The sequence below is a fragment of the Symphodus melops genome (genome assembly GCF_947650265.1).
Source record: "Symphodus melops genome assembly, chromosome: 23".
Classification (NCBI taxonomy): Eukaryota; Metazoa; Chordata; class Actinopteri; order Labriformes; family Labridae; genus Symphodus; species Symphodus melops.
The window spans coordinates 8,854,196-8,878,226 of NC_136713.1; the positions used below are offsets into that span (position 1 = coordinate 8,854,196).

The following is a 24,031-nucleotide window of genomic DNA, read 5'->3' on the forward strand; positions in this document are numbered from 1 at the left end:
GCTAAACATCAATCAAGTCTGCTGGCGGTGTGAACACCTCCATTTCTGGCACACGTGTGGCTGTACTGCGCATCAAACACACAGTTTAGTGTTTACCAGCTGACTGGCAGGAATTGTGCAGACATTTGTCTTGCTGCAGGAGCTCACTGACAGATTCTATCACTATGTTAAACAGCAGTGAAGTGAACATATCTAGCCTTGACATACTCCAACCTGATACCAGCTTTAAGTGTGACTGATTTATTGCACTGTGTATGACATTTTAAAACCACAATAAGGACTGGGAGATTATGTGAAAGGGAGCAGAATAGTAGACGGACAGCACGCAGATATCTCCACAGTTTACACCTACTAACACCCACACACACACACACACACACACACACACACACAATGAACTTCCCAAGAGGCATTGCTGAGATTCTTGGGCTGAATTTGCATCACAAATATCTTGGATGGGAGTGTATGCATAGAGAATAAATAAAACCAAGGAGGGTGCCGCTCTTTCTTCCCCATTCACGTGAACTGACACCAATGCACCCTGTGCATCCATCCACTGCTGCTTAAAAGGCAGCATTCAGCACCTTCCATCCACGATCCAAGATCCACAGCACATTCAGCGGGGAGGGAAGTGTGCGTTTGTCAAGCTCGGCCTGGGAACCACTAACCACCAGAGATTGCGCCAAATCCCAACCTGTCCTCGGTGGAGGGGAGAAAAGCGTCCTGGAATCCTATTCGTGGACTCCAAGAGGATGGACGATTGCCAAACTTCCCCTCCAAACATCCACTCTTCAGTGTATCCACTTACGCGTTATCTTTTCCCTACGTTTGCATTCTTTGCCGAAAAATCATGATATCAATTAAGAAGCACGATTCTGGCATCAAGTTATTCTGGCATCACTAAATATGAACATGCGAGTGCATCTGACACTACTCCAAGGCAGACCTTACACTTAACTCCAAACCAAACCGAATACCTATGAAACACATTACAGTTCATAAAAGCACCATTAAAAAAAAGTTTATCAGCCTAACTTTTAAAGCCTCTCTTGATTATGTGCCCAGATTAATATGCAGCATCATGATAAAGATATCACCCAGCAAGCTTTATTGTAACATGTTGCAGCATCACAGCATAACTGTCTGCAAATATCCTGCAGGGTGCCTCAGGAAAATTACAACACAGTAAACAGGTAAATAAAAATGTCATTAACTTCTACATTAATTGGCTCCTGAGTAGCAGGGACACATCACACGTGTTTATGGGATTACTGCAGGCACATTAAAGTGATTTTCATCCTGGGATTGACACCACAGGGGTCCTAAAGATGAAAGAAAGTTGTTGTTTTTTTTCCTCCCACTGCCTGTATAGCCCTCAGTATATCTGCTACATCTAAATTATTCAAAGACAGTTAGGGGTGCACACTGTGCCACTGGTGCAAGCGAGCGATATTCAAATAAATCTGCACAAACAGCCGCGGTCCTCGCTCTGTCAATGCCCCCTTAAGGGATTTAAATTAAAAGGACAGCGCATTCATTCATATTTAGAGTACAATATGAAACAGGCACAGTGAGGAGCGGTGCTATTAGAAGTCGTTCAGTGAATTTACAAAGATTTCTAAACGGAGATGTGCCTTTGCGAACGTTTTTATCGCGTCAGACACACAAGCTCAGTGGATTCCGCGCTCCAAAATGTCTCTGGTCCGATCTCGGATGGGCTTAAACATCAAGGAAAGTGATTTTTTTTTAAAGCAAACGTGAGGAGGGGAGTCAGAGATTTTTTACGCAGAGCTGTGCTGCAGGTGTTTTTTTTTTTTGTCTCGCTGCGATAATTCATATCAGAACCAGCGTGTTTGGATATGAAGTTGTGTTAAGTTTGTGCCAGTGATAAAGCGCTTGCAGTACAGATGTTACATGTTGGCGCAGATCGCCATGAAGCAAACTCACGGTGTCAATTTAGCTTAAATCGTGAAGGTTTGTGCCTAAATCGGGTGGATTCCTGAGGGGAGTTTGGGCAAGATTTTCGTCTGACCTGACCGAAAGACCCAGGAGCAAAGACGCTCAACAAAGCACTCACCTGACTGCGCTGTACTCGGTCGAATCACCGCCAAAGTGACGAGGACGCAGGCGAGGAACTTCATCTTGGAAAAAGGGGCTGCTCGTCTTGATAAGTCCCGTAACTCACATGTCCAATTAAGATATCCTCGCTGTTCCACACACAAACACACAAAACATAACAACCAAAAGGAGAAAAGAAAATAACGTCAGTCTTCTTGGCTTCTTGGACTGCGCTGGCACAGTTTCCGTGCGCCTGTGGAGAGCTTTTACGCGCCGCGTTTTTTTCCTCTGTTGTTGTTTGTTTATCAGTTCCCAGACCAGTGTTTAGGTCGCTTTCCACTACAGATACTCTGAGCCATTTACTCCTCACACTGCCATAGCGCCGGTGGCTTTGGGGGGGGAGCGGGGGTGAGGGGGGGTGGGGGGAGGTTGAGTGCGCGCGTGTGTGCGCTGGGACGTTGGAGGGGTCTTAAACACGCCTCCGTGGCGTGACTGGCACCTCCTTGAGCGAATTAAATCGGCCATCCCAAAAAGATTAGGAGCTTTTTGTCTATTTTTTTGGAAGTCCGCCCACCTCACTTATCACCTCTCCTGATTGGTTATTTGGCGGCAGCGCTGCTGTCAATGCACCTGTCGGGAACAGATTTTGTTTTGGTTTCCTGCTGGGAGCTGAGGAGTGTCAATTGCTACCTGTGGGCTTTAAAAGAAACACAGAAATCAGCTCTTTCGTCTCATACACTGATCACAGCAAATGGTTTCCATTAATGCATATTCATTCCCAATTTAGAAAACGTTCTTCTTGTTATATTCCGTAAATGTACTAAGTTTTAAAAGTAGTTGTTTTCATTCAAAACTATGAATATTGAATATGCAGACTTACAGTAAGAGAAAGTTTAACCTGGTGCAAGCAGGTTCAGCCTCTGCAAATACCCAGGACAGGAAAGTACAGCCTATAAACTTTGATGATGCCACTCTAATAGGCCTGCAGTGAACGGGATGGCTCCAGCAATATACCATTTTCAGGGCCGCTCATTTTACAAGCCAGTGTCCCCTCGTCTGCTCTGTGGACTTGATGTGGAAATATAAAACCAACGGAAAAAAAAAAAAATCCTGGAGGACAAAGAGGTTCAGATTTGTGGTGCATGGAAGGTGGGATTTGAAGCCATAAACTGGCTCTATTAGCAAAATAACCTCACTGCTTTGGAGGCAGAGATGCCAAAGAGTCGAAAATGCTGCTTCATATATTCCCACGGTGTCAACGAGGTTTATTCTGTGTCCTCTGCTGCCCTCTAGGGGAATTTGGGTACAATTATTTGTTTTTCAGCCCTTTTCCTCTCAGACAGCATGAATCATAAAGCTGCTCAAGGACGTAAAACAACATTTGAGCTTGTGTTTTTCTCACAAAGTATACTCACGAGATTGGGCATTCAACAAACGGGACAGAATAAACGACTCAAGGCCAAGTCATCACTTTTTTTAAAAAGTGAGTTATGGGGCTGTTATTTGCAGGGTGTCAGGAAACAAAACGTGTAGTGTTTGTTTCTGCTCAGTGAGCATCATTAACACTTTTCTGGGAAAGTGGGGAAGGGTGAAAAATGTCTCCTTTGAGATGCAGGAGGTTGTTTGTTGGAATTTTCACTTTATTAAAACTAGAATTATATTTCAGTCCTCGGGGAAAAGGTAGCAGAGTGCTTGGTCATGCATATTTGCATACCTTTTCTAAATATTGGGGGGGGGGGGGGTTAACAGCACTTAGGGGCCCTGCTCGTCACCAGGTAAGGCAGGCAACTGATTGGGCTCCCAGGCCAGTAGGGGGCCTTCAAGGATATAGAGACTTTAGACCACATGAGAGGATTTTAAAGCTTAAACAAGACTACAGACATAAGGACAGTGTCAACACACAAGATGATTCACTGCTGTCTCTTAACTTCAATGGGACACCAATGCACCCTTCTCAGAAAATGACCCTCGTCAAAGAATGTCATCTCAAAGAGCAACTCCAGTAACCTTTGTGAATCAATCTATCAAGTCAAATCCTTTTCAATGCAAACCCAATTCACAAGCTTATCAAATATCACTTGTATGTTTAAAAAGACCTTTTGCATCAACTCACTTCGCTGTCACATTTACTGTTTCTCAGCCTCATATCGAGAAGATATCCAGTAATATACGCTAGAGGGGAATATATTTTACCAGCGTTCAGTCAATGCCGTATATGATCTAACACGAGATCCATAAAAACATTTATGTGAGCTCAGGGATTAGTCTCTGTCTCACACACACAGCAGCACAGGCAGCCTCACTGGGTGGCAGCACAACGCAGAGCAGCCTTAAGAATACTAATGAACGTCACTCTGTTCTCGTTCCTGTCCAGAAATCTGCAGATAAAACATTCAATTAGAGACATTACAGAGCTGAGCGGGAGATCTGCACTGATATGAGTGTGACACGTGTCTGTGTGTTGTGAAATGGCTCCCTGTGTGAGTCCAAAGTCAGCTTTGATTGGAATGGCTCACAGAAAAGGGATTAATCTAAGTAACCCATGACGTAGTATTAAAAAAGAAAAATGTGACAAATGGGCTTCTGATTAAAAACTGTAATGAGCTCTATGATATGATATCTTACACTCGGCCTCTGCAAGGATAACAATGCAAATTAAAGAACATGGAATACCAATTCTACATTTTCAAACTGCAATAATTATGTTTTTGAAGAGAGAGGGTGTAGAAACATGTTTCCTTTGTGTCAGTCTTCTAAATCATTGAATTTGTATGCCTTGATTTAGAGATAGCCGATAGATTCAGAAATCAGGGCAAGCGAGTAGGTAATGAAATGCGGGTGAGGAGCCACAGGTCAGACTCGTAGAGGACTATAGCCACGACGCTTACATGTATTAAGTTCCTTGTCTACTATATTTGTTGACTGACTTTGTTTTGTCCCCTGTGAGCAGCTCCATGCTCTGACCGGATCAGATGGCAGACGTCAGGCAGAGCTTCTATGATTAGGGCTGTGATGAGGGAAGGAGGCGGCCACTGTGCAAGGTCAAAGGGGGGGGTAGTTTTACACACAGTTGCCGCCTTCTTGCTGAAGGGAAAACAACACGTTGGTGTTATTTGTTTGTAATGTTTTGGTGCCGTTTGTGGATTTGGCTGGAAAAACTGAAGGAATATTGAGAGAGATATGTGCAGCTGATCTCCAGTGAGGGAGCTGAGCATGGCTCTGGAGAGCACTTCACTCCTCAAAGTGGGATTGCTGTTGTTGTTGGCAGGTGAGTGTCAGTGATTTGTAAGTTACTTGTTTGTAGACTTAATTTGGGATATTTTATTCGGGGGTTTTCATATAGTATACATTTAAAGTTTGGGTTTTTGATGTTTTGTTTTGATGTGTCTTTCTCAAAGATTCTAAAAGTTTAATAAACTTAAGCAAAAAAAAAAGCTTAATCAAAATTGAAATAACTGAAGAATTAATTGTCACATTTCTGTCACACTTGATCTATTGTATTTATAAATATAAACATAGTTGTGCATTTAATAGAGTTAAAGCTGAATTTATTACATTTCAATGCTATTAAGTCTTAAAACATTAGCAGAGTATCTGTTAAATCTTTAATTGCAAAGTTCCTACAAAGTGTTTCTGTAATTGCAGTTGAAATGCACTGCACTAGCATTCTTCAGCAGCATAACGCACAAAATTTAGCCTGATGCAACACCTGCTTTAAAAAGAGCTTAAAACATCAGTGACAGTAATTCTTGATTTGCTATGAGCAGCTGGATTCCAGATGTTGTGTCGGTTTAATAGACAAAGTGGGGACTCTCGATTGAAGGTGTCCGAGGACCACTTTCAAATGGCGGTGTTTAGGGAGCACTGGTGTGCATAAAGACGGGAATCTTATGCGTCTTGCACTTTCCTCTTTTCAAAAGCTGCTATCACTGGGATTCACTTTCACCCCGAGATGAAAGTGAGAATGTGAAAATGAGCTTCTCATGCTGTAGCAGCACAGCAGCTGGGTAAACATGAATGGCATCTGAGCTTGAAAGATCGTTTCATACCCATGGGTATCTTTTTTTTATTTTATTTTTTTAATCCATACCTACTGTTTTCTAGAGTTGCAGGCATAATTCAAGGTACTAGTAAAACTTATGGGTTCTTCCTCTACTCAAAATGTCTTCAAACTGTAAACTCATAGCAGCGCTGTAGCATTTTTGCTGGAAATGGAACAATGTATGCAATGCTGATCGGCAGCCAAGTTAGATGGCATCTTTGAACGCTTGAATGTCAGATCTCTCTGAGAGCATTTGCCAACAAATAGATGGACAGCAGGTGAAAAAAAACATCCCTCATACTAGGAACGGAAATGAACAAGCTAACAAAACACAATTGTTTATGTGTGATCCTTCTCATAAACATTACCTTCGTTTTTTATTCAAGCGCCTCAAGCCTCCATTTGTAAATGTAAAAATCTGTGCTGAAGGGGTCTCCATTTTTCTTGAAATCCTCTTATCAACATATTCAGTCTCCCTTTGAGTCTCTGAGATCTCGACAGCTGAGACACAGCAAACATAATAGCCACACAGTTGGCCCTAAAAAGACCAGCAAAGACTGAGATCCGCCGTGTTTCTCGATCATAAAAAAAACAACCTGTTCGTTCCACACCGGCCTTTTCCACCAGCTTATAAGCCTCCTTTCTAACCGTACAGCTCAGTGGTGTTACATTCAGCTTGGAGTCCTGCGGGACAGCTGCAGTCTGCCTCCACGTTAAGAGGCTGTTTACACGCATCTCTGAAGTAAACAAATGGGATTTGGATCCGACTGCAAATTAAAATCTTTTTCTTCGGGAAAGTAACATCCTAATAAGGAAGAAATGGTCCGATAGGAATAAGCATTGCCAGGACATGACCTTGTTTGTTGCACTAACACATTCCTAATTATCCTAATTGAGCCCTGCAGACAACCCCTGCAGTACTTTGAAAAATGGTTTGTATCTTTACAACGAAGCTGAAAAAAGTAATCGGCGAGTTGCGCTGAAAGAATTCTCATTGACAAATGAATACCTTGATGGATGCCTTTTCTTTCATTTGTCTCCTTCTTTCTCTTTGCTGCTTTAGCTCAAGCCCTGCCTTCGGTGTCCGGTTGTAATGGGGCTTTCTACGAGAGGATGGTCAATTTTTGCCTGGCTAAGTTTGAATTCGACATGGCAGGACTGGACTCCGGCCTGTGGTGTAGCTGGCCACACACCACGGAGTGAGTTGAACTGCGGGGTCACGGAAAAAAGAGAGGGCAACATGGAAATAAAAGGTTATCAGTGGGGATACAAATGAAATACCAGGATAATTAGTAATTCCTACCCATGTTCAATATAGTCAAAGGAAATGTTAATTTATGAAAAAAGGTTGGTCCTATTCTGCTGCTAATGAGGTTGATGTCCAAATGTCTTGGAGTTCATTTCTGATGTCAAAGGGGGGTGTTTTTAACTGGAGCATACTAAATGCCTAAATTATATGATTTAGAAAGACGCTGAGTCCCAATTCAGGGGTTTCATCCTTTATTGACCGTTTGTGTCAAAGCTGTGAGTCCCTTTTCAAATGTGGCCCCTGTGATGAGACACAGGGGGAGTGTTCTAGTGGTAGCGAGGTAGCTTTTATCAACATCAAATTCAGAAGCTTAAATAGAAAAAAAATTGGCAACTAAAAATTGGTAGGTTACATAAATAAGGTCAAATGAGATTGTAAATTCGTCATCTAAAACAGGCCGACACCTACAGTGCGTATAGTATTGGACTGGATCTTCCAATAACTTTGTTAGCTCTTTTCTTTTGTTAGATTGTATTCTGGCTTACTTCTGCACTCTGTGAAGGCATTACATGCAGCACACAGAATAGTTTGTAAGCATCGCAAGTTTTTTTCTCCCCGGAGGACAAGTGGTTTATGTTAGAATAATGTTGTGAGCCTTGACTTATGCTACCCACAATATGTTGCCCTGACGCTATCTGAAATGTTGCTGTTTGCCTTAAGGCCATCACAAACTCCAGTCCATGCTTCAACAGTCTCATCGCACGGTCACGGCCTTTTTAGTGCCTCTGCTGAACATTATATTGTGTGTTTGTGGCAGATTGTGTCTCTGAGCGGTGCTCTCTCCAAATACTGGCAGTCAGACGATGAGTCAGACAGGAGGCCCGCAGGAGAAGATGCTGTCAAAACTGTGATTTCCCTCCTGGCTCACTCTCCTCCTCTTGGTCCAGCACATAATTGGTGGTAGTGTGAGTTTTTGTGTCTGTGTGCATTTGTAACTCTCCATAAAAAAATACAAAAAAAAGAAAAATCTGCACTGGCACATAGTGGGCTTGGCAGTTGCGTCACAAAACTCCAAGCAACAATTTTTGATGCCATAGTAAAGGTCCACTGGAGACCTGGCTGTGCAACCAATAAATAAACCATGATGAATATAAAACAGAAACACAAATAAACCTCCTGAGTGAATGCAGACCAATTTAGAGAAACCAAAAGGCAATCACAGAGGTAAGACAAATTGGTTTAAGCACAACCTGGGAACCTTTTAAAACTAGTTTCACCCTAAAGATGAGATGTGTAGTTTGTAGAAGATATGATGCAACCTTTGTCAGTTCCTTCTTTAGTTTCACACGTCCTGGTATGAACAGGCTACCAGCCTTTGGCTCAGCGTGTGAAGCAAGAACCAACTAAATGAGCTCAAGTGGGTACCTGAAGCTTCACACTTTGAAACGTAGAGGCACCAGCAATTACTGACATATACATGCAGTACATACATACGTTTTGCAACATATGTGACGTTACTAGCATATGTTTAAGTGTTTAACGTCACCTAAAGTTAACTAATTGAGACAACGACCGAGCTTCTGTACTTAATAAATTTGGTGAAAATTGATTGAGAGGTTTGCTTCTATTTTCTGCAGTCTGTCATTTCTGGCTTCTGTTCTTATTTTTCTTTTGCTGTTTACACTGACAGCCTGTATCAATCACAGTCTGAATAATTCTAATTAGTCAAGTGGGAAATAATAAAAACACTCACATCTGTTCATTAAGTCCAACACATGGGGGGGAGGCTGTTTTTTATAATGCGACAGTCACTTTGACATTCAGGTAAGAGCCGCTTTTATGTGTCATTGTATGCCATCCAGAATCATACAGTAGATCTGTTGTCACAGTCCAAACAATGTCTGCCAAGAAGAGGCTCTCAAACTCTCTAAGTGAAACATTTTAACCATTGGTTTTCATCGGTATGAATAATTCCTCAGATATCCTTCTCATTGTAATTCTCAAATAAACTTACATGTGTAAAAATCATTACAAACATCATCTTTGCTATTCCTTTAATAGCGTCTGAAAACTCACTAATAGACACTAGATACTGTGTTTGTTTGCAGCTTTTCTTGAAACTTCATTCCCCTCGCGAGAAATGCTTATTAGTGTGAGACTCGAGAAACAAATTACGAGTCAAAATTGAACAAGACTGCATCATTTGCATTTTGCATTGCTGCAAACAACGACTGAAACAACTTTCAAAGTCAATGGGCTTGGCTTTAACCTTGAACTTTTACTCAAACAGGTCCAATCCTTAATCATGACCTGAAGCAGTACTCCATGTTTGTAACTTACATGTTTTGCCCATAATGAAGTAACTCAAATTGATTTACTTAAATCAAATGAAATTCCAGGTTAGAGGAGGAGCTAAAGAGAGGCCCAGAGATCACTATTTTGGAGCCAGTGTTGTAACTTTAAATGGCATGAAAAAAATGGAGTTGTGTCACCTACAAGCCACTTCACATTCTGACTGACTCATCAGACTAGCATTTGTAAATTGTAAAGTAACCTTATAATATTCAGCTGTTATTTAAATAAGAAAGGGGGGTAATATATTAAACGGTTGGTACAACCCTTGGAAGGAGCTATTTCAGACTAAAGTTATCGTTGTAAGGTCTTTTATGTGGCTTTCTGGCCAGTTGCCCAGTCGGCCTTCAGCTATGCAGTTAAACACAGCAGCCACCAGGAACAGAATCTCTACTGGTATGGGGCAATGCTGTTGGTATGCGTCTCCATTTCTCCGGCCCTCGTCCACCTAGCAGTTAAATTTAGCTGCAATAAGCCCATGAGTAACTCTAGACGCTTGTTTGCCTATTTTCCGACCAACAGGAATCCCTACTCTGGTGTCAGACTAAAAGAGGACGTTTCAAAGACACCACAAGTGGCTGCAATTCTTTAATTGTGTAACTGAGATAGATAAAAGATATCTATTTTTTTGAGGGATTTGTTTTGGTAGATATAAAAGTGTGTTGTCGCCCTCTACAGGCTCTACGAAGGTCTTACAAACTGCACCTACCAGGTGGCTTTGAGGGTGGACTGCTTCTGGCCAAATCAGATAGTGGATCGCTTCTTCATGCAGGTTCATCGGGTCTACTTCCACGACTGCGCCCTGTCCGGGCGGCTCCTCCACGACCCGCCCATTGGCATCCTCGCCCCGTTCATCGCAGTGCCAGTGCTGATCACGCTGCTCATGACTGCCCTGGTGGTCTGGAGAAGTAAACGCACAGAGGGGGTTTTATAAAGTCTGGGGTGATAATGTACATAAGGACAGACAGAGATAAAGCATTATAGTAGTCGTTTTTTGTTAAATAAATGTACTTACTCACGGGTGTGAAAAAGTATAGGTCTATAGCTGGTGTAGGGAAAGAATTCCCCATATCCACACAGCAGATATGTTTTCCTGACGTCACTCAGAAGCTGAAACGTGAAAGTTGTACTGCTTTACTTTCATTCTAGTATGACAAATGGAAAAAATTGACTGCAGTGATTTGTAATAAAATCTCTATTTGGTATAAAATGGGAATTTATCTGTGCAGTCACTTGTAGCAGATAAATGTCAAAGTTTGGCTGGGGAAAATGACTAGGCCTTTGTGAATCAAGGGATTTGGAGGCCATGCATGTTAATTACCATCTGTTCTCGTGGCCCTAAACAATCTGTGAAAGCATAAATAAGACTACAGAGGAGGACACTCAGGGAGGTACGAAGATTTGGATGAATGACTGGTATAAATATGGAAAAAGAGGAAGGGAGAAAAGTGAGGAGAAAAAAAAGAGTCATTTGGGGGGGAAAGGGTCGGTGTCCCTTTAATTTTTTTAAATGTTTTTTTTTTTTAAATAAAGAAAGACAAGCACAACGGTAGTTTGATTCTAATTAGAGAACATTTACTGTATGTATGAGAGAAACATATTATTATGACATTTATTTTATCACCATCTTTAGATGTAGACTGGAAAATTAGCATATTAATTATCATCAAATGCACTACCTTTCCAGAGCGGAGATATATATTGATGTGCAAGGATAGTTTTTAGTTTAGAGTGCAGTGAAGCTCCCAATATGGCCATCCTTTTGATTGTACATTATAAGGCTCAAGGTGGACTTCAGTTGGACACTTTTCCATCACTTGATGACAGGGCTCCATCTAGTGTTCAATCTGGAAATCTTCGTATTCATGTATGAGATTATTTCAAACTCCTGGACATTATTAAACAGCAGACTTCATGACCTATAGGTATAGCTGTATTTAAAAAGAGTGTGTTTCTTTTACAAAGACCCAACTTTGATTTCCAATGTAGCCTATCTCCATGCAAGAATTACTGCAAAACACACAAGGCTGCATGGGGTTACTATGGAGCTAAATAGTTTACACTTACAGCGTTGGTTTCCAAACTTGGACCCATAATGATAAAGAAATAGAACTTTGTAATTCCAAAATAACAAGTTCAACAAATGGTGCAATGAATTTAAAAACGCTTAACACAGTCCTAAGAATGGGAAGTGTTAAAACCTTCACTGAATATTATCTAGAGAAATTGTAGGCTAAAGTGTGCAAATGCTCAACATAGGAATTTCATACAGGACTTTTATTCAGTCAGACTTAATGTATACGTCGTAAACATGCCTATTAAACGTAGTAGCCTTTAGAGTTTCTAATGCTAACATCAAGTTAGTAAGCTAACATTATTGTTTGCTAGTATTATACCTTTTTCCTCCTTTGTTTTTTAAACACTATCATTACTAAATTGTTATGTTTACAAAGTTAGTAAGTTACTGACTGATGTTACCTTTGTTTGGTTTGAAGTTTTAAGGTGGCTAATAAAGAACTGAAAATTGTAGAAAACGTTTTTTTTTATTGTTAATTTCACGGGCTACGTACAGTATACCTCCCCACCGCATGCATGCGCGCGCACAAACACACGCGCGTGCGTGCGTGCGCGCGCACAAACACACACACACACACACACACACACAAGGAGACGTCCCCCTTTTTTTTTTTATTATTATTTTTTTTTTATTATGCTCACATATAAGATAACATTTCAGCTATTTCTTACCGAGTTGACAGTAGCTACTCATCAATCTGTGCCTGCTGCTGGCTCACGTGTCTCTCTTTCTGATCAATCAGGAAGCTGTTACAGTCCAACAATTGTCTGATTCGTTGGTTTGTTTGATTTGCACAGCTGTAAGCAATGAAGCCTAAAATTGGCTATCAGGAGAAAATACAGTGCAACAAAAGAACTGTATTTTATGAAGAGTTTTTCTTGAGATTAATTTGATCACTCAACCTTTTCTCGAATCTAGCAATTTAATCATAAAATAAGGCATATTTTTTAATTTTACAGTTGCTTATAAATGATCACAATTAGCCTTTTGGTTGGTTGCTAAAGGGCATGAGATAAAAAAATTAAAAAAAAGTTGGTTTAAGGTTTGCTAGCCAGCCAATAGAAATACTTCACAACAACTGTAACTTCAGTTTCAGGAGAAGACACCTTCATGACAGAGAGTAACCTGTTGGAGAAAAAGAAGAGACAAAATGATTTGATATTGAAACTTATTGGATTATTAGAAAAATAGTTGAAGTAATATATTGGCTGAGACCTCTAAAGTCATTTCTTAACACCACGCAAGACTGAACACAGGTCAACTCTTCCCAGACACAGAGCAGAGCTGTGCGTAAATCTTCCACAAAGTCTGATAGTAATTAAATACAATGTCATACTTTTTTTTTATCCATGTGAAAGTTATGTCTCAGCACTTCCACTCCATATATTTTGCTTGCTGGGCTATTCTGTCCTGTCAGTGGTAGGGGAATTAATGGCGTCTATATTATCAAAGCAGTAAAAGCCTTCAACGGTTAAGCTTAGTCAAGCAATGTTTGGCTTTTCTGATTAATGCCCAAGACTGTGACAAGTATTCAAAGATGAACTTTCAGCAGTTTTTGATGGTGATAAATGCTTTTGGAGAGGGAGATTAGGAGATCAACGTTGTGCTGAGGTGAGGCCTAGGGGCCAAAAGTTAAAGATTAGACTCGTGGTTGGAGTTGGAGGTTCTCACTTGTTCCTGATGTCGTCAGAACAACATTCGGCCTCCATGGGGTCCTTTAGGCGCAGTTTCTCAAAGGAGGAGAAGGTCTGAATCAGACCGATGTAGCTGTTCAGTGGCAAGGTTCTTTTTACCCGGAGACACTCATTCCTGCACACAGAAACATAATAAATCCATCTAATACATTCATGTTTGATTCTTTGTATCCTTTCTTGGATTTTAATCTTGTAAAAGTTTGATGTGTAAGGAAAAAATGTGGGATACATTTTGTGGTATGTGAAATAAGAAACACTCTTCTTTCCCTTGACTACACATTGAAATGCCCCCTAAGCAAGACCCCCCAACTGCTCAGGTTTAAGCTGCTCTGTGCCAGATAACTCCCAAATGTCACAGCTTATACATATGTCTGACTTGAAAGCTTTACTCCACCAATCCCTGGTTGTGGAAGCGTTTTTATTGCTTCAAAAAAAACCAAACTTGTACACAGTATGTGACAGCACATGAGTAGAATTTCCAGGTTTTTCCAGTTTTTTAAGCACTCATTTTTCTGACAAGCTTTTCCTGTCAGCACCGACACTACTTTCCTACTATTTACATTTCCAAATGGTGTTTGGCGTTTTTGCTAATATTGTTGGCGTGGATTCAGAGCAGAAAGACACCCCTGCATCCGACTGAATTAAGTTCTTTGCTTACTTAAAAAAGGTGAGCGCTCTTCCCACGAGCGATGAAACATTTTGAGCGAGAACATTTTGTCAGTAAAGTTGGAAACACTCACCATTCTTTGTCTTTGTAAGAGCAGGACTCAAACATGTCTAAGTAGATCTTTAATGAGCTTGATCCTACGTAGGGATCTCGAAATGGAAGCAGGGCAGCATAAAACTGATTCAAACAAGAGGGGGGGGGGGACAGGATTTAATGTCGATTAATGGATTAGGGCTGAAAAATATCCAAACCTTTCCTTGTTTCAAATGTCTAATTACTGGATCGTGCACCTCTTTACAAATGTCATTGAGCGTGTCCGAAACATCCCCATACTCCAGCTCTACGTCCATGGCGTAGCTTAGGAGAGCAAGGCAGCCTCCTGGCCTCAGGACCCTATCAGCTTCCAGGAGGAACTTTTGATGGTCGAACCAGTGGGCTGCTGTCATAGCCGTCACAAGGTCAACCTCGCCGGAGGCAAATGGCAGCTCTTCTGCTGGACAATGCCTGGAGAGTGATTAGAATACTTTAGAACTGTGTAATACAGCAAATAAAAATATATAATGTTTTCATTTCATTCAAGAAAGACCATCGCGGGAAGGTTAGTTGTAACCTCTCCCCTCCGACACCTTTCCTCTGCCTCACCTGTACAATACATTTGGAGGCTTCCTATTGGTCTGCGCCATCTCCAGCTGGGCCTTACTGATGTCTGTTCCAACAACCTTGGTGAAATGTGGAGCCAATAGGATCGTCCCTTGACCCGAACCGCAGCCCACATCTGCTGCAAGCTTGAACTGGCTGGTCTAAAATAAGGGAAGTTTGAAACATTGTCATAACAGTATTAAATATCTATCTCGATCGAGACCATTTTTCATTAAAAAGTTACTAAAGTCAAGCCCCAGGAGCTGTTCCTTTCCTACCCTCCAATACAAACGTTATAAATAAAGAGTTTACTTTTACGACACATCATGAAGTTAATCATTAAACGTTGAAATGTCTCCAGTTTGTGAAACAAGTGCACTGAATTCTTCTTCACCTTTCTCAAAGTTTAAAAATGCAGATCTAAGACTTTTAAAATAGAATTAAGGACACCTTTCTCAAAGTTTAAAAATGCAGATCTAAGACTTTTAAAATAGAATTAAGGAGTGAAACGTCAAAATTGGCTTTTGATAACATTTTTCAATGTGACACTAATGAGCCAAAGAAACTCTTAACCCTTTTCCCAAAAACCCAATCCAAGACTAACCAGGAACATAAACAGGCTCAAATACACCTAAAATGGTCAGAATGTGTCGATACAAATATGTACCTAAAAGAAAAGGAAAAGTAATTCAATCAGGGACTGCATTGCTGTTTTAATGGGTTGGCTTCCACCCGAGACCAGGGCAAGGATCAGTGTTTATACTCCATCGTAAAAAACTGGACTTATGGACAACAACAATGAAAAAATAAATAAGTGCAAGATAGAGTTCTTATATATCTTTCAAAAATAACCTAACCTAAATTTAAAGTCTTAAAGAAACACCAGCCTCAAAATTAAGTTGAAAACCCTAACCTGCACACTTACCCTCATCTCCATGAAGCCCATAATCCTTTTGATTAACTCTTGGGGTGCTACTCTGTACTGCAGGTATGCTGCTGCATGATCTTTCCCCTCAAAGAGCTTGACAGACATTTTTTCTGTACCCAAGTGCCAGACCTACCAAAAACTATGACCCTGCAGTCTGAGCATGTCCTTCTTAAAGCAACAAGTTACACATTAACTTCCAGAGCTGAAATGGTCCCTGCCCTCACTGCATGAAAGCCAGCTTTTCGAGCAGTGCCTCTTGCCCAAATAAACATGCCTGCATTGAAAGAAGCAAGCCTTTATTGCTTGACTTAATGAGGAAAGGATCGTTTCTCCATTGCATTCACACCTGTAGAGGGTCAATAAGGGACAAAGAAGGACATTTTTATTATTTAAACATAACATTCTACAGCAATGAGTGGCCCTTTGTCAACTAGCATTTTTCTGACAAATATATTTGTGCATGCACTTGCTTGCAAAGATCAGCAGATGGCAGTAAATTCACATGTATAATGCTTATGTGCTGAAAAGGGAAGTAGACCTCCTGAGTGTCCAGCCACAATGTGTTCACACTTTAGTTTCTGCACTGAGATCATCTATTTATTACCTAATTTAATCTACCTTTGCCGAGTTTCTTTAGCATACTGATGTATTAGCCTTGAGCTACATGTTAATGGGAATATTTAGAGAAAATAAATGTGTGGAAAAAAATGCATGTCTGATAAACTTATACACTAGAATGATGCCAAGTCTCATTTAATCAAAGCTTTTCGTATTAATAATTCGGCTTTGATTGATTTGTTTATTATTTATTATTCGAACATGAAACATGCACCTTCAAGCATATTTGGAAATTATTTACGTTCGCAGGCCCTCAATAAGCAGCTCGCCAAGCAAATCCAAAATAAAAAAATAAAAAATAAAATAAAAAGAATCGACCCTATGCATAAACGAAACATCACTCATTGCAAACTGTGTCTACTGACGACAACTCTAGATCTATCTAACCAGATTATAATGCTCTGATTGGCAGCATACAGTGTCAAATTGATATTTACTGTATGTTAATGTAACAATGAAGATGAAATCTGGATAAATTCATATGGTAACAAGTGTATCTTCTAAGCATTTGAAGAAATGTTGGAATACATCTAAAATATTACTTGTCTTTGATCAAAAAACTTTACAGACTGTAACATGATCAGGACTTCTTTGTAAGCATGGCGTAAGTATAGAACATGAAGCTGAGTTTCCCAAGGCTCCATTCTTGGTCCTCACATGTAGGGTACAAAGGTCGATGGGTGGATGAACTCATATTTATACGATAGATAGATTAGATAGATAGATTAGATAGATAGATTAGATAGAATAGATAGATAGATAGATAGATAGATAGATAGATAGATAGATAGATAGATAGATAGATAGATAGATAGATAGATAGATAGATAGATAGATAGATAGATAGATAGATACTTTATTGATCCCGAGGGAAATTCAAGTATTCAAGCCGATGATACTGTATGAGAGATGGCTAAGTCTATTTTTATATTCATGTGATGTTTTGAAGCATTTAAAAGAAAACAATCTATATCTACACCTGCTAAACAGTCGATGACAGATTTCTCCCCCTTATTTCCTGCCTAATCAACAAGCATTGATCCTTCCCATTCACCTAATCAATATCCATTGTCAGATATGCTTTGCAATTTGGATTGTTTTAACAAACGGGGGGTGCAGAAGCCACAAGAAGCACCAACCTCTTAACCCCACCATGTTGCTATGTGCCGACGTGCCTTGTGTTGTCCAATCAATCAACTTTAATCAAAACAGTCAGCTCCACTCGAGTCACAACACCATCTATCTGCATGTGTGAAGTGAACGCATCATGGGCAGGCTTTTGTGGACAATTTGGTCCTCCACCATCCTACTCAGACTGAACCGTTGAATCACACAGTCTTTACCAGCAACTCTTATTAAAGTGTCCTCGCACATCTCTGCAGACTCACACGAACAGAAGCCATTAAAAACACAAAGTCAATGGGGCTCAGACAGCCCGCCACATGTATTGCTTTAATATCTGCAGGCATTCCAGACACAGTAAAAAGAGCTATGGGAGCGCTTCTATCGACTGTGACGAGCTGTGTTGCTAATGCTGCATGGGGGAATTCTCCTGGAAGGCAATCACGCAGGTAATCCACACGAGGAGGTGTACAAAATATTCGAAATAGTGTATTTAAACTGCTTTTGTCACAAAGGCAGGTGCAGGGGAAAAAAGCCTGATTTTATCGAGTAAATAACAGTTTGACAGAGTGTATGCAAAGTCTCTTAAAAACATGTGGTTTGCAGCCTGAAATAGCAGCTGTAGTAAATACCTGTGCATCTTCTTTCTTCTGACAGCGCCAGCACAGAGACATGCAGGGTAGGGGGATGGATAGATGGGTATTGCGAATGAAATCCCACTTCCCCGTGGAAATCTCAGCAGGTAAAAGCAGATTGCAGCTGTTGGATGAAATCCATGAATTTTGAAAACAGTCTTGTTGCCGCATTGACAGCCAGGCATTTCGGGGGGAGAATTTGTCATGGATTTTGAATAGGTTTCAAAGCCCCCCTGGGTGCTTAAAGACACTTTTTCAATAAGGTAGCACGAAAACCTACAGATGGGAAAAAGAAGGCACCGAAATTGGAGCTCTGAACCTGCTCGGAACAGTTGTTTTTCTGTATTTATTTTTTAAGAAAATTAAGTGAAAATGCTGCATTAACTGTGAATATCTTTTGAGAAATCACTAAAAGAGGCACTACCTTATAAGTCTTTATACCTTATAGTCTTTATTTATCTTAAAGACCAAATAATATGGTTAAGATTTCCTTGAGGTTTCCTTGCCCTGTATTCTTACCATATGTATATTACTTTAAAAAAAAAAAAGCCTTTTAACAAGCAGAAACCTCAGACATCTGCTACGCTGTGTTAGGTCAGGAAAGTGAAAAAGAGGGAAATGTAGAAAGAAAGAGAAGGAGACAACCAGATTAACAACAATGAAAAAAATAGATTTAAGGCTGCGATGCTATAAGGTAATAGTAACTATGATAGTAGACTGATTCTAATATTTACATGAAGTGGAGAGGACTGATGATGAATTAATCTCCGCAATCTGTGAGTAGAAAAGAGAAAGGAAGCATCAAACTTGTGCTGTGTTTTTACTTTTATTATGGCACTGTGCCATTGTGCCAAACGACGCTCGCAATCTCTGCAAGGATATGAACATCTTAAATCCTTACCCATTAAAACTTCACTCGAGACACTCTGTTTGCTCCGCAGCCGGTTGTAAAGAGCAAATATCGAGGAGATCTCAGCGACTGCGAGGCTGAGTTTTTATAGCTGAGACGCTCGCTCTCCGAGATGCACTTGGAGGGGCTAATCCCGCTCTCCAAGGAGAGAGGTAGGTATTGGCTTTGATGATAGAAATGGATTAAACAGATTACATTAAAGGCCAGTCTAATTGAACCAATCTATCCTGATTCTGCCGCTGTAAGATAAATGATGAGAAGGCCAGATAGTATATATAGGTCGTGTGTTTGTGCGCCTGGTTCTGGGTTTATGCCTTGTGTGGACATTTGCAGAAAATACAGCTAAAACCCTCTCCTCTTATGGAGAACAGTCCTGCTATATATGAAAGAAAAAAAAATACAACGAGGAATAATTCAGCTATTCACACAATGCAGTTATGAAATCTGCACTTCTGCTGTTTATTCAAAGGTTGTTTCAAATCATTTCTGCTTGGAAAGTAAACACTTTAGGATTGTTAAAAAACCACCTATTTGACCAGTTTTGTTGATTTGGTAAATAGTTGTTTTGTGACATACAAGAAAGTCGTGGAGTTCTCCAGGGCGCAATTCTCAGGCCCCTTTAATTCAATACAGTCTACCAAGACTTTAAGTTATAAAAACAACAAAGACGACAAACAAATTCATATAAAGATATTTACAGAGGACTTTATCACATATGCAGAAGTTCAGTTAAATAAATACATTGATTTGGACAAAGTACAGTAAAACAATCCCGACTGGCAAATACAAAATGTAAGGTGAGGAAAGATCTGCCCTGATAGCGTTGTCAATCACAGGTAAGATTTGCAAGTTGGTTTTCATGATTTAAATGGATTATAAAAGTCTAAGTGTATGCTTTGGGCAAAGGTTATGGGTAATATAAATTTAGAGTTAATGGGCTGCAGCATGTAAAACCACCAGTACCCTTTAAGTACAGCTAATGAATGACCACACCAAGTAAATGCCATTAGTCCCAGTTTTATTGGAGACGTTGTAGTTTTTCCAGCATGGACTAAATGCTTTTTCAAAAGCGATAATTAATTATAAGAAATAAAATGGTGCATGGTGAAATTACTAAAAAATGATGAACAATGATAACGTACAAAGTCACTAAATACACAGTGAAAGGTTATGCAAGCCCAAAACAAAAGTCTACCTTTTGGATAATTAGCTTTGTGTGTGTGTGTGTGTGTGTGTGTGTGTGTGTGTGTGTGTGTGTGTGTGTGTGTGTGTACCTGTCCTTCTAGGCAGGCTCGTTATTGACGATGTCCACTTGAAGCTTACGTGATGGGGTGACCTTTCCCTCCAACCTTGTTAACGTGAATCTCGTTAAGCAGGACTGTTTAATTAGCAGTGGAACAGCAATCAGGGCGGAGTCAGAGACCTCTGTGGTTATGGGCACGGATCAATGGTCTTCAGGGAGTCTCTGCAACTCTGCAACAGGGGACCTTTGCAAACATGAGCATGCAGTGTTGTGTTGCATGCATAAAGAAACAATGGAATAATTCAGTTCTTTCACTTACGGTGAATAGTTGTCAAGCATTGGACAGATTTTATCAATGATAGGGAATGATAAAGGAAGTGGGGAATGACAAGCAGTAAAGGAGCCACATTTGAACCCCGGCCATCCACTTAGAAGACCATGGCCTCCATCATCGTACTAACCACTAGGCTCCCGCTGCCCCCTGCAAAGGCTTTCTGTAAAAATGTGCCTCTGGTTTTTCGAAAAATTAATGAACAATTTCCTTTTCCATATGCTCACCATTGTTTATAGTTCAACTACGAACTTAAGAGGAAAAAATTTAACCATCAATTTGTTAGCTGCATAAAGATGCTTCTGGGTTTCCTTTTGAATTGAAACAGACTTTTTGCAGAGGAGAGAAAAGAAGAGTGTCTACACACTTTTATTATAATACGTAAGTTTTTCTGCCAGCTTTTACAGATTAAATGCCACCAAGGATCCTTTCATCATATCTTCCGTTAACCCATAATATCAGAAAACACCTCTGCAAGACTGACATCCCGCTTTTAATAAAAACCATGTGCAGAGGCACACTGATAAAACAGTCTCACTCTGGCTGACATGCACACAATCTTCAGTCAGAGCACATGCAAATCCACACGCTCTCAAAAGTGTGCAAACACATGCATGTTTTAACATTCACGCAAATACACAAACAGCTCAGGCGAAGAAACGCGATTTGGGAGCCAAAAGCTGCCGCACCTGGTGAGATCCAAGAGAAAGTGAGAGGCATAAAAAAGAGCTGAACGCTCAGGTCTGCTGATCTATTTTTACTGCAGAGCAGGGGGCAGAGAAAGAGAGAGAGAGAGCAAAAGAAAGAGGGAGAGAGTCGTGCATAATGCATGGCCCTGTAGAGCAGCAGTGGCTTTCACACTGCGCTCTCTCACTGGGCTTCCAGGTGTCTGTGCTGTCTGTCAAACAGGCAGCGTATAGAAGAGCCAGGTGCTCTCACACTTCTCTCTCGTTGATCTCTCCCGGAATAGAGACCACCAGCTTATCCAGCTGCTCGTTCACTCCGAAAAACAGGGGATCTCACCCGTTGTTCCACTGAAATTTTTCTCTGAAGTGTAAGAGAATTCAGGAGCTCAGAAGCTCAGATACATATTAATATATTTCGCTGCTTTTGGATGGGAAACCACATCAGAAACTGTTTTGAATCTATAAAAATTGCACATGACTTTCTTAGGGTCTTGCAGCTGATATTGCAACAACTTAATTCTTGTATAGCAGAGCTAGTTGCATCAATCACATTTTTTACTGAAATGCAGAATTTATTTATTTTATTTAGAAGTCTCAAAGCAACACTTCAAAAGCCTGATCAATCACTCTGGGTGGGTCTGACTATAAATTTAGCAAAAAGAAATTGGGATTAATGTCTTCTGATTTTAAAGGAATTCGATGAACCACCTTAAAGGTCGCAACACTGCCACCAACTGATTGGTAGTAAAACAAGTTGTGCTGGTTTCAGGAGAGCAATGAAATGTAAAATCCACAACAAAAATTAAAGATTTTAAGTAAAACCTTGATTTCTATTTGATAATGAAGACATGCAGATTCCCTCCTCCACACCTTATTTTTTCAAAACTGGTAAAAAGGTCTTGTAGTGTGACATGTGTGCCAACAAGAAATTGGGTTGTACATTTTTTTTAAATTCTTTGTATGAAATGGCTTCTACTTGGGCACTAAAAATGCTTTAAGTGCAAACAATAAACTGAAAGAATTGTTTGTCTTATTTCTTTGACTCCACCATGCTAAAGAATGATAGTACACTCTTACAACAACACACAATAAGTAGATGTGGATTGGGAAAAGGCCATCAGAGCATTCGTAAAGGGGGTTGGGTTGCTGCTGGGCATTACAAGGAGGCAGACTAATGAAAGCTTGATGAGGATGCTTCTCTGAATCCAGAAGCATGATTAGGCTTTAATTACCGAAGGCTGCCTCGACATATTCCCTATAATTGGAAATACCTAAGCACTTGGCTGCTTGTGGCATTAAACCAAAGAATCCATGGTTCATAACCCTTTGTAGGACAAGCTTCAATCACGTTAGCCTTTTAGATGCTCTGCAGACGGATAGCAACAGGAGATTGTGCGGCATTTTGGATTGAAGCTTGTCTTTAGCAGCTGTGTAATCTGAGTAAGGGGTTCTTGTTATCACCCGGGTTAGCAGCAGAGTGTGAGCGTGGAATGAGATATTGTGAGGAAGGCTTTAAACTTGTAGCTCTGCTTCCAAGCACGCTGGCATCTACACATTGCCAGATGTGACAATAACATCCCTCTAAGAGTGCCAAACGCCTACAAGACACCCACAGGCATTGGCAGCGCCCCTTGGTGAAATCTTCTGTTGCACAACCAGAAGAAGAAAGGAAAAAGGGGGCCCTTATGTTGTGCCGGTTAAGGGCTAAGCGCCGCGATTCAGCCCCGTTTTCACCGTCCTTCAGTGGTGCGAGCTGTGGCTGAATCATTAAAAACAAAGACCACATTTCTGGAATGTGCACAGGTGTTTTAGAGTCGAATGGCGAATCAGAGACAGTCGACGATGCAAGGGCAAGAGAATATGCCTGCAGGGTGCAAACAATAAAACAGAATACTCAAGAAGTCTCAAAAAAAAAAAAAGACTCCAAAGTGACAATTTCTGCTCCCATAAAATGTTATATTTTCTTTTAGTTGAGACTCAAGGTTAAAAAATAATCTTAAATTGAGGGGGAAAATATTCATTTATGCATACATTGCCGTCACCCATGAATGAAATAAACAGTCTTCATATTGATTAAGATCAAGTCCTTTGAATAATAGCCAAAATCTAAATGCTATACATACACGCTTAGAATAATGTAACAAGATAACATCAGGGGATGTTTTAATCCCATTATCCGACACAATTTACATAGACGCTATCTTCTAATGTTAAATGAATGGGAACAACAGAGCTGACATGGTGACTGAGTACATGTAAGCAAGCATTCAGCAGTCGTGTTTATCAACCCGGCTTTTCTATTATTCAGATTATTCTGCTTGGGATCCTCCGGTGTAATTAGCTGGATAACAAATCCACCTCTTTCCACAGTGTGTCTGTGCATTGATTCACCAGCTGTCAAGTGGCATTTGAAGGGAAGAAAATGTGAAAGGTGCATGTTGAGATTTGATTTTTCAGACCTAAATGTGTGGTCTGACTCACTTTAGTGTCTCCAGAGTTGTGTTAATCTTCTTCTTGCACCACCATGACCTTTACGTCACATTCTAGATTGAAGGTCTTTATAATCTGAGTGGATTGCTTTGAACTTTGGTTCAGACAGGTATGCAACCATCAGGAATGATTGCAATCTTACAACGTTGCCAAATATGAAACATTTTAGTCCCAAATCCTGCAAAAAGACATTCCCACAATCTTGGTTTTAGGATCCTGACAATTTTTTCGAACTGTTTACAAATGTGTGTGCATGGATTTGCATTGTAAATCTGTGCATACTGACTGCA

At 40.4% G+C, this 24,031-nt stretch overlaps 2 protein-coding genes across 3 annotated transcripts in view; both read right to left on the reverse strand.

Moving 5' to 3' along the window:
- The window catches only part of LOC306818340 (receptor tyrosine-protein kinase erbB-4-like), a 212,555-nt gene extending 200,072 nt beyond the window's left edge, over positions 1 to 12,483 (reverse strand). Inside the window, exons 1-3 of one of the 2 annotated variants that reach the window (XM_079335888.1) lie at positions 12,450 to 12,483; positions 10,411 to 10,601; positions 2,078 to 2,207 (exon numbers count right to left, since the gene is read on the reverse strand). In XM_079335888.1, the coding sequence (XP_079192014.1) occupies positions 2,078 to 2,207; positions 10,411 to 10,601; positions 12,450 to 12,471 (343 nt within the window). In that variant the 5' untranslated portion in view covers positions 12,472 to 12,483. Of the gene's footprint in view, positions 1 to 2,077; positions 2,208 to 10,410; positions 10,602 to 12,449 lie in introns of those variants that run through there. The other variant, XM_079335889.1, reaches the window with a different exon arrangement.
- A 322-nt stretch (positions 12,484 to 12,805) lies between these two features.
- On the reverse strand, positions 12,806 to 15,880 carry LOC306818348 (putative methyltransferase). The gene is made up of 6 exons (XM_079335899.1): positions 15,704 to 15,880; positions 14,782 to 14,939; positions 14,430 to 14,643; positions 14,213 to 14,316; positions 13,450 to 13,587; positions 12,806 to 12,903 (listed from the first exon to the last, which is right to left on the reverse strand). The coding sequence occupies exons 1-6, from the start codon at positions 15,809 to 15,811 to the stop codon at positions 12,816 to 12,818; spliced, it is 810 nt and encodes a 269-aa protein (XP_079192025.1). The 5' UTR covers positions 15,812 to 15,880; the 3' UTR covers positions 12,806 to 12,815.
- Between the last annotated feature and the right edge of the window lie 8,151 nt (positions 15,881 to 24,031).

Bases quoted from the DNA above. Each gene is read 5' to 3' on its own strand.
- LOC306818348 (XM_079335899.1), bottom strand. From the start codon at position 15,811: ATGTCTGTCAAGCTCTTTGAGGGGAAAGATCATGCAGCAGCATACCTG. The intron at 14,644-14,781 runs GTGAGGCAGAGG...ATCACTCTCCAG, and splicing joins CCTCCAAATGTATTGTACAG to GCATTGTCCAGCAGAAGAGC. The intron at 14,317-14,429 runs GTGCACGATCCA...TGTTTGAATCAG, and splicing joins TCAATGACATTTGTAAAGAG to TTTTATGCTGCCCTGCTTCC.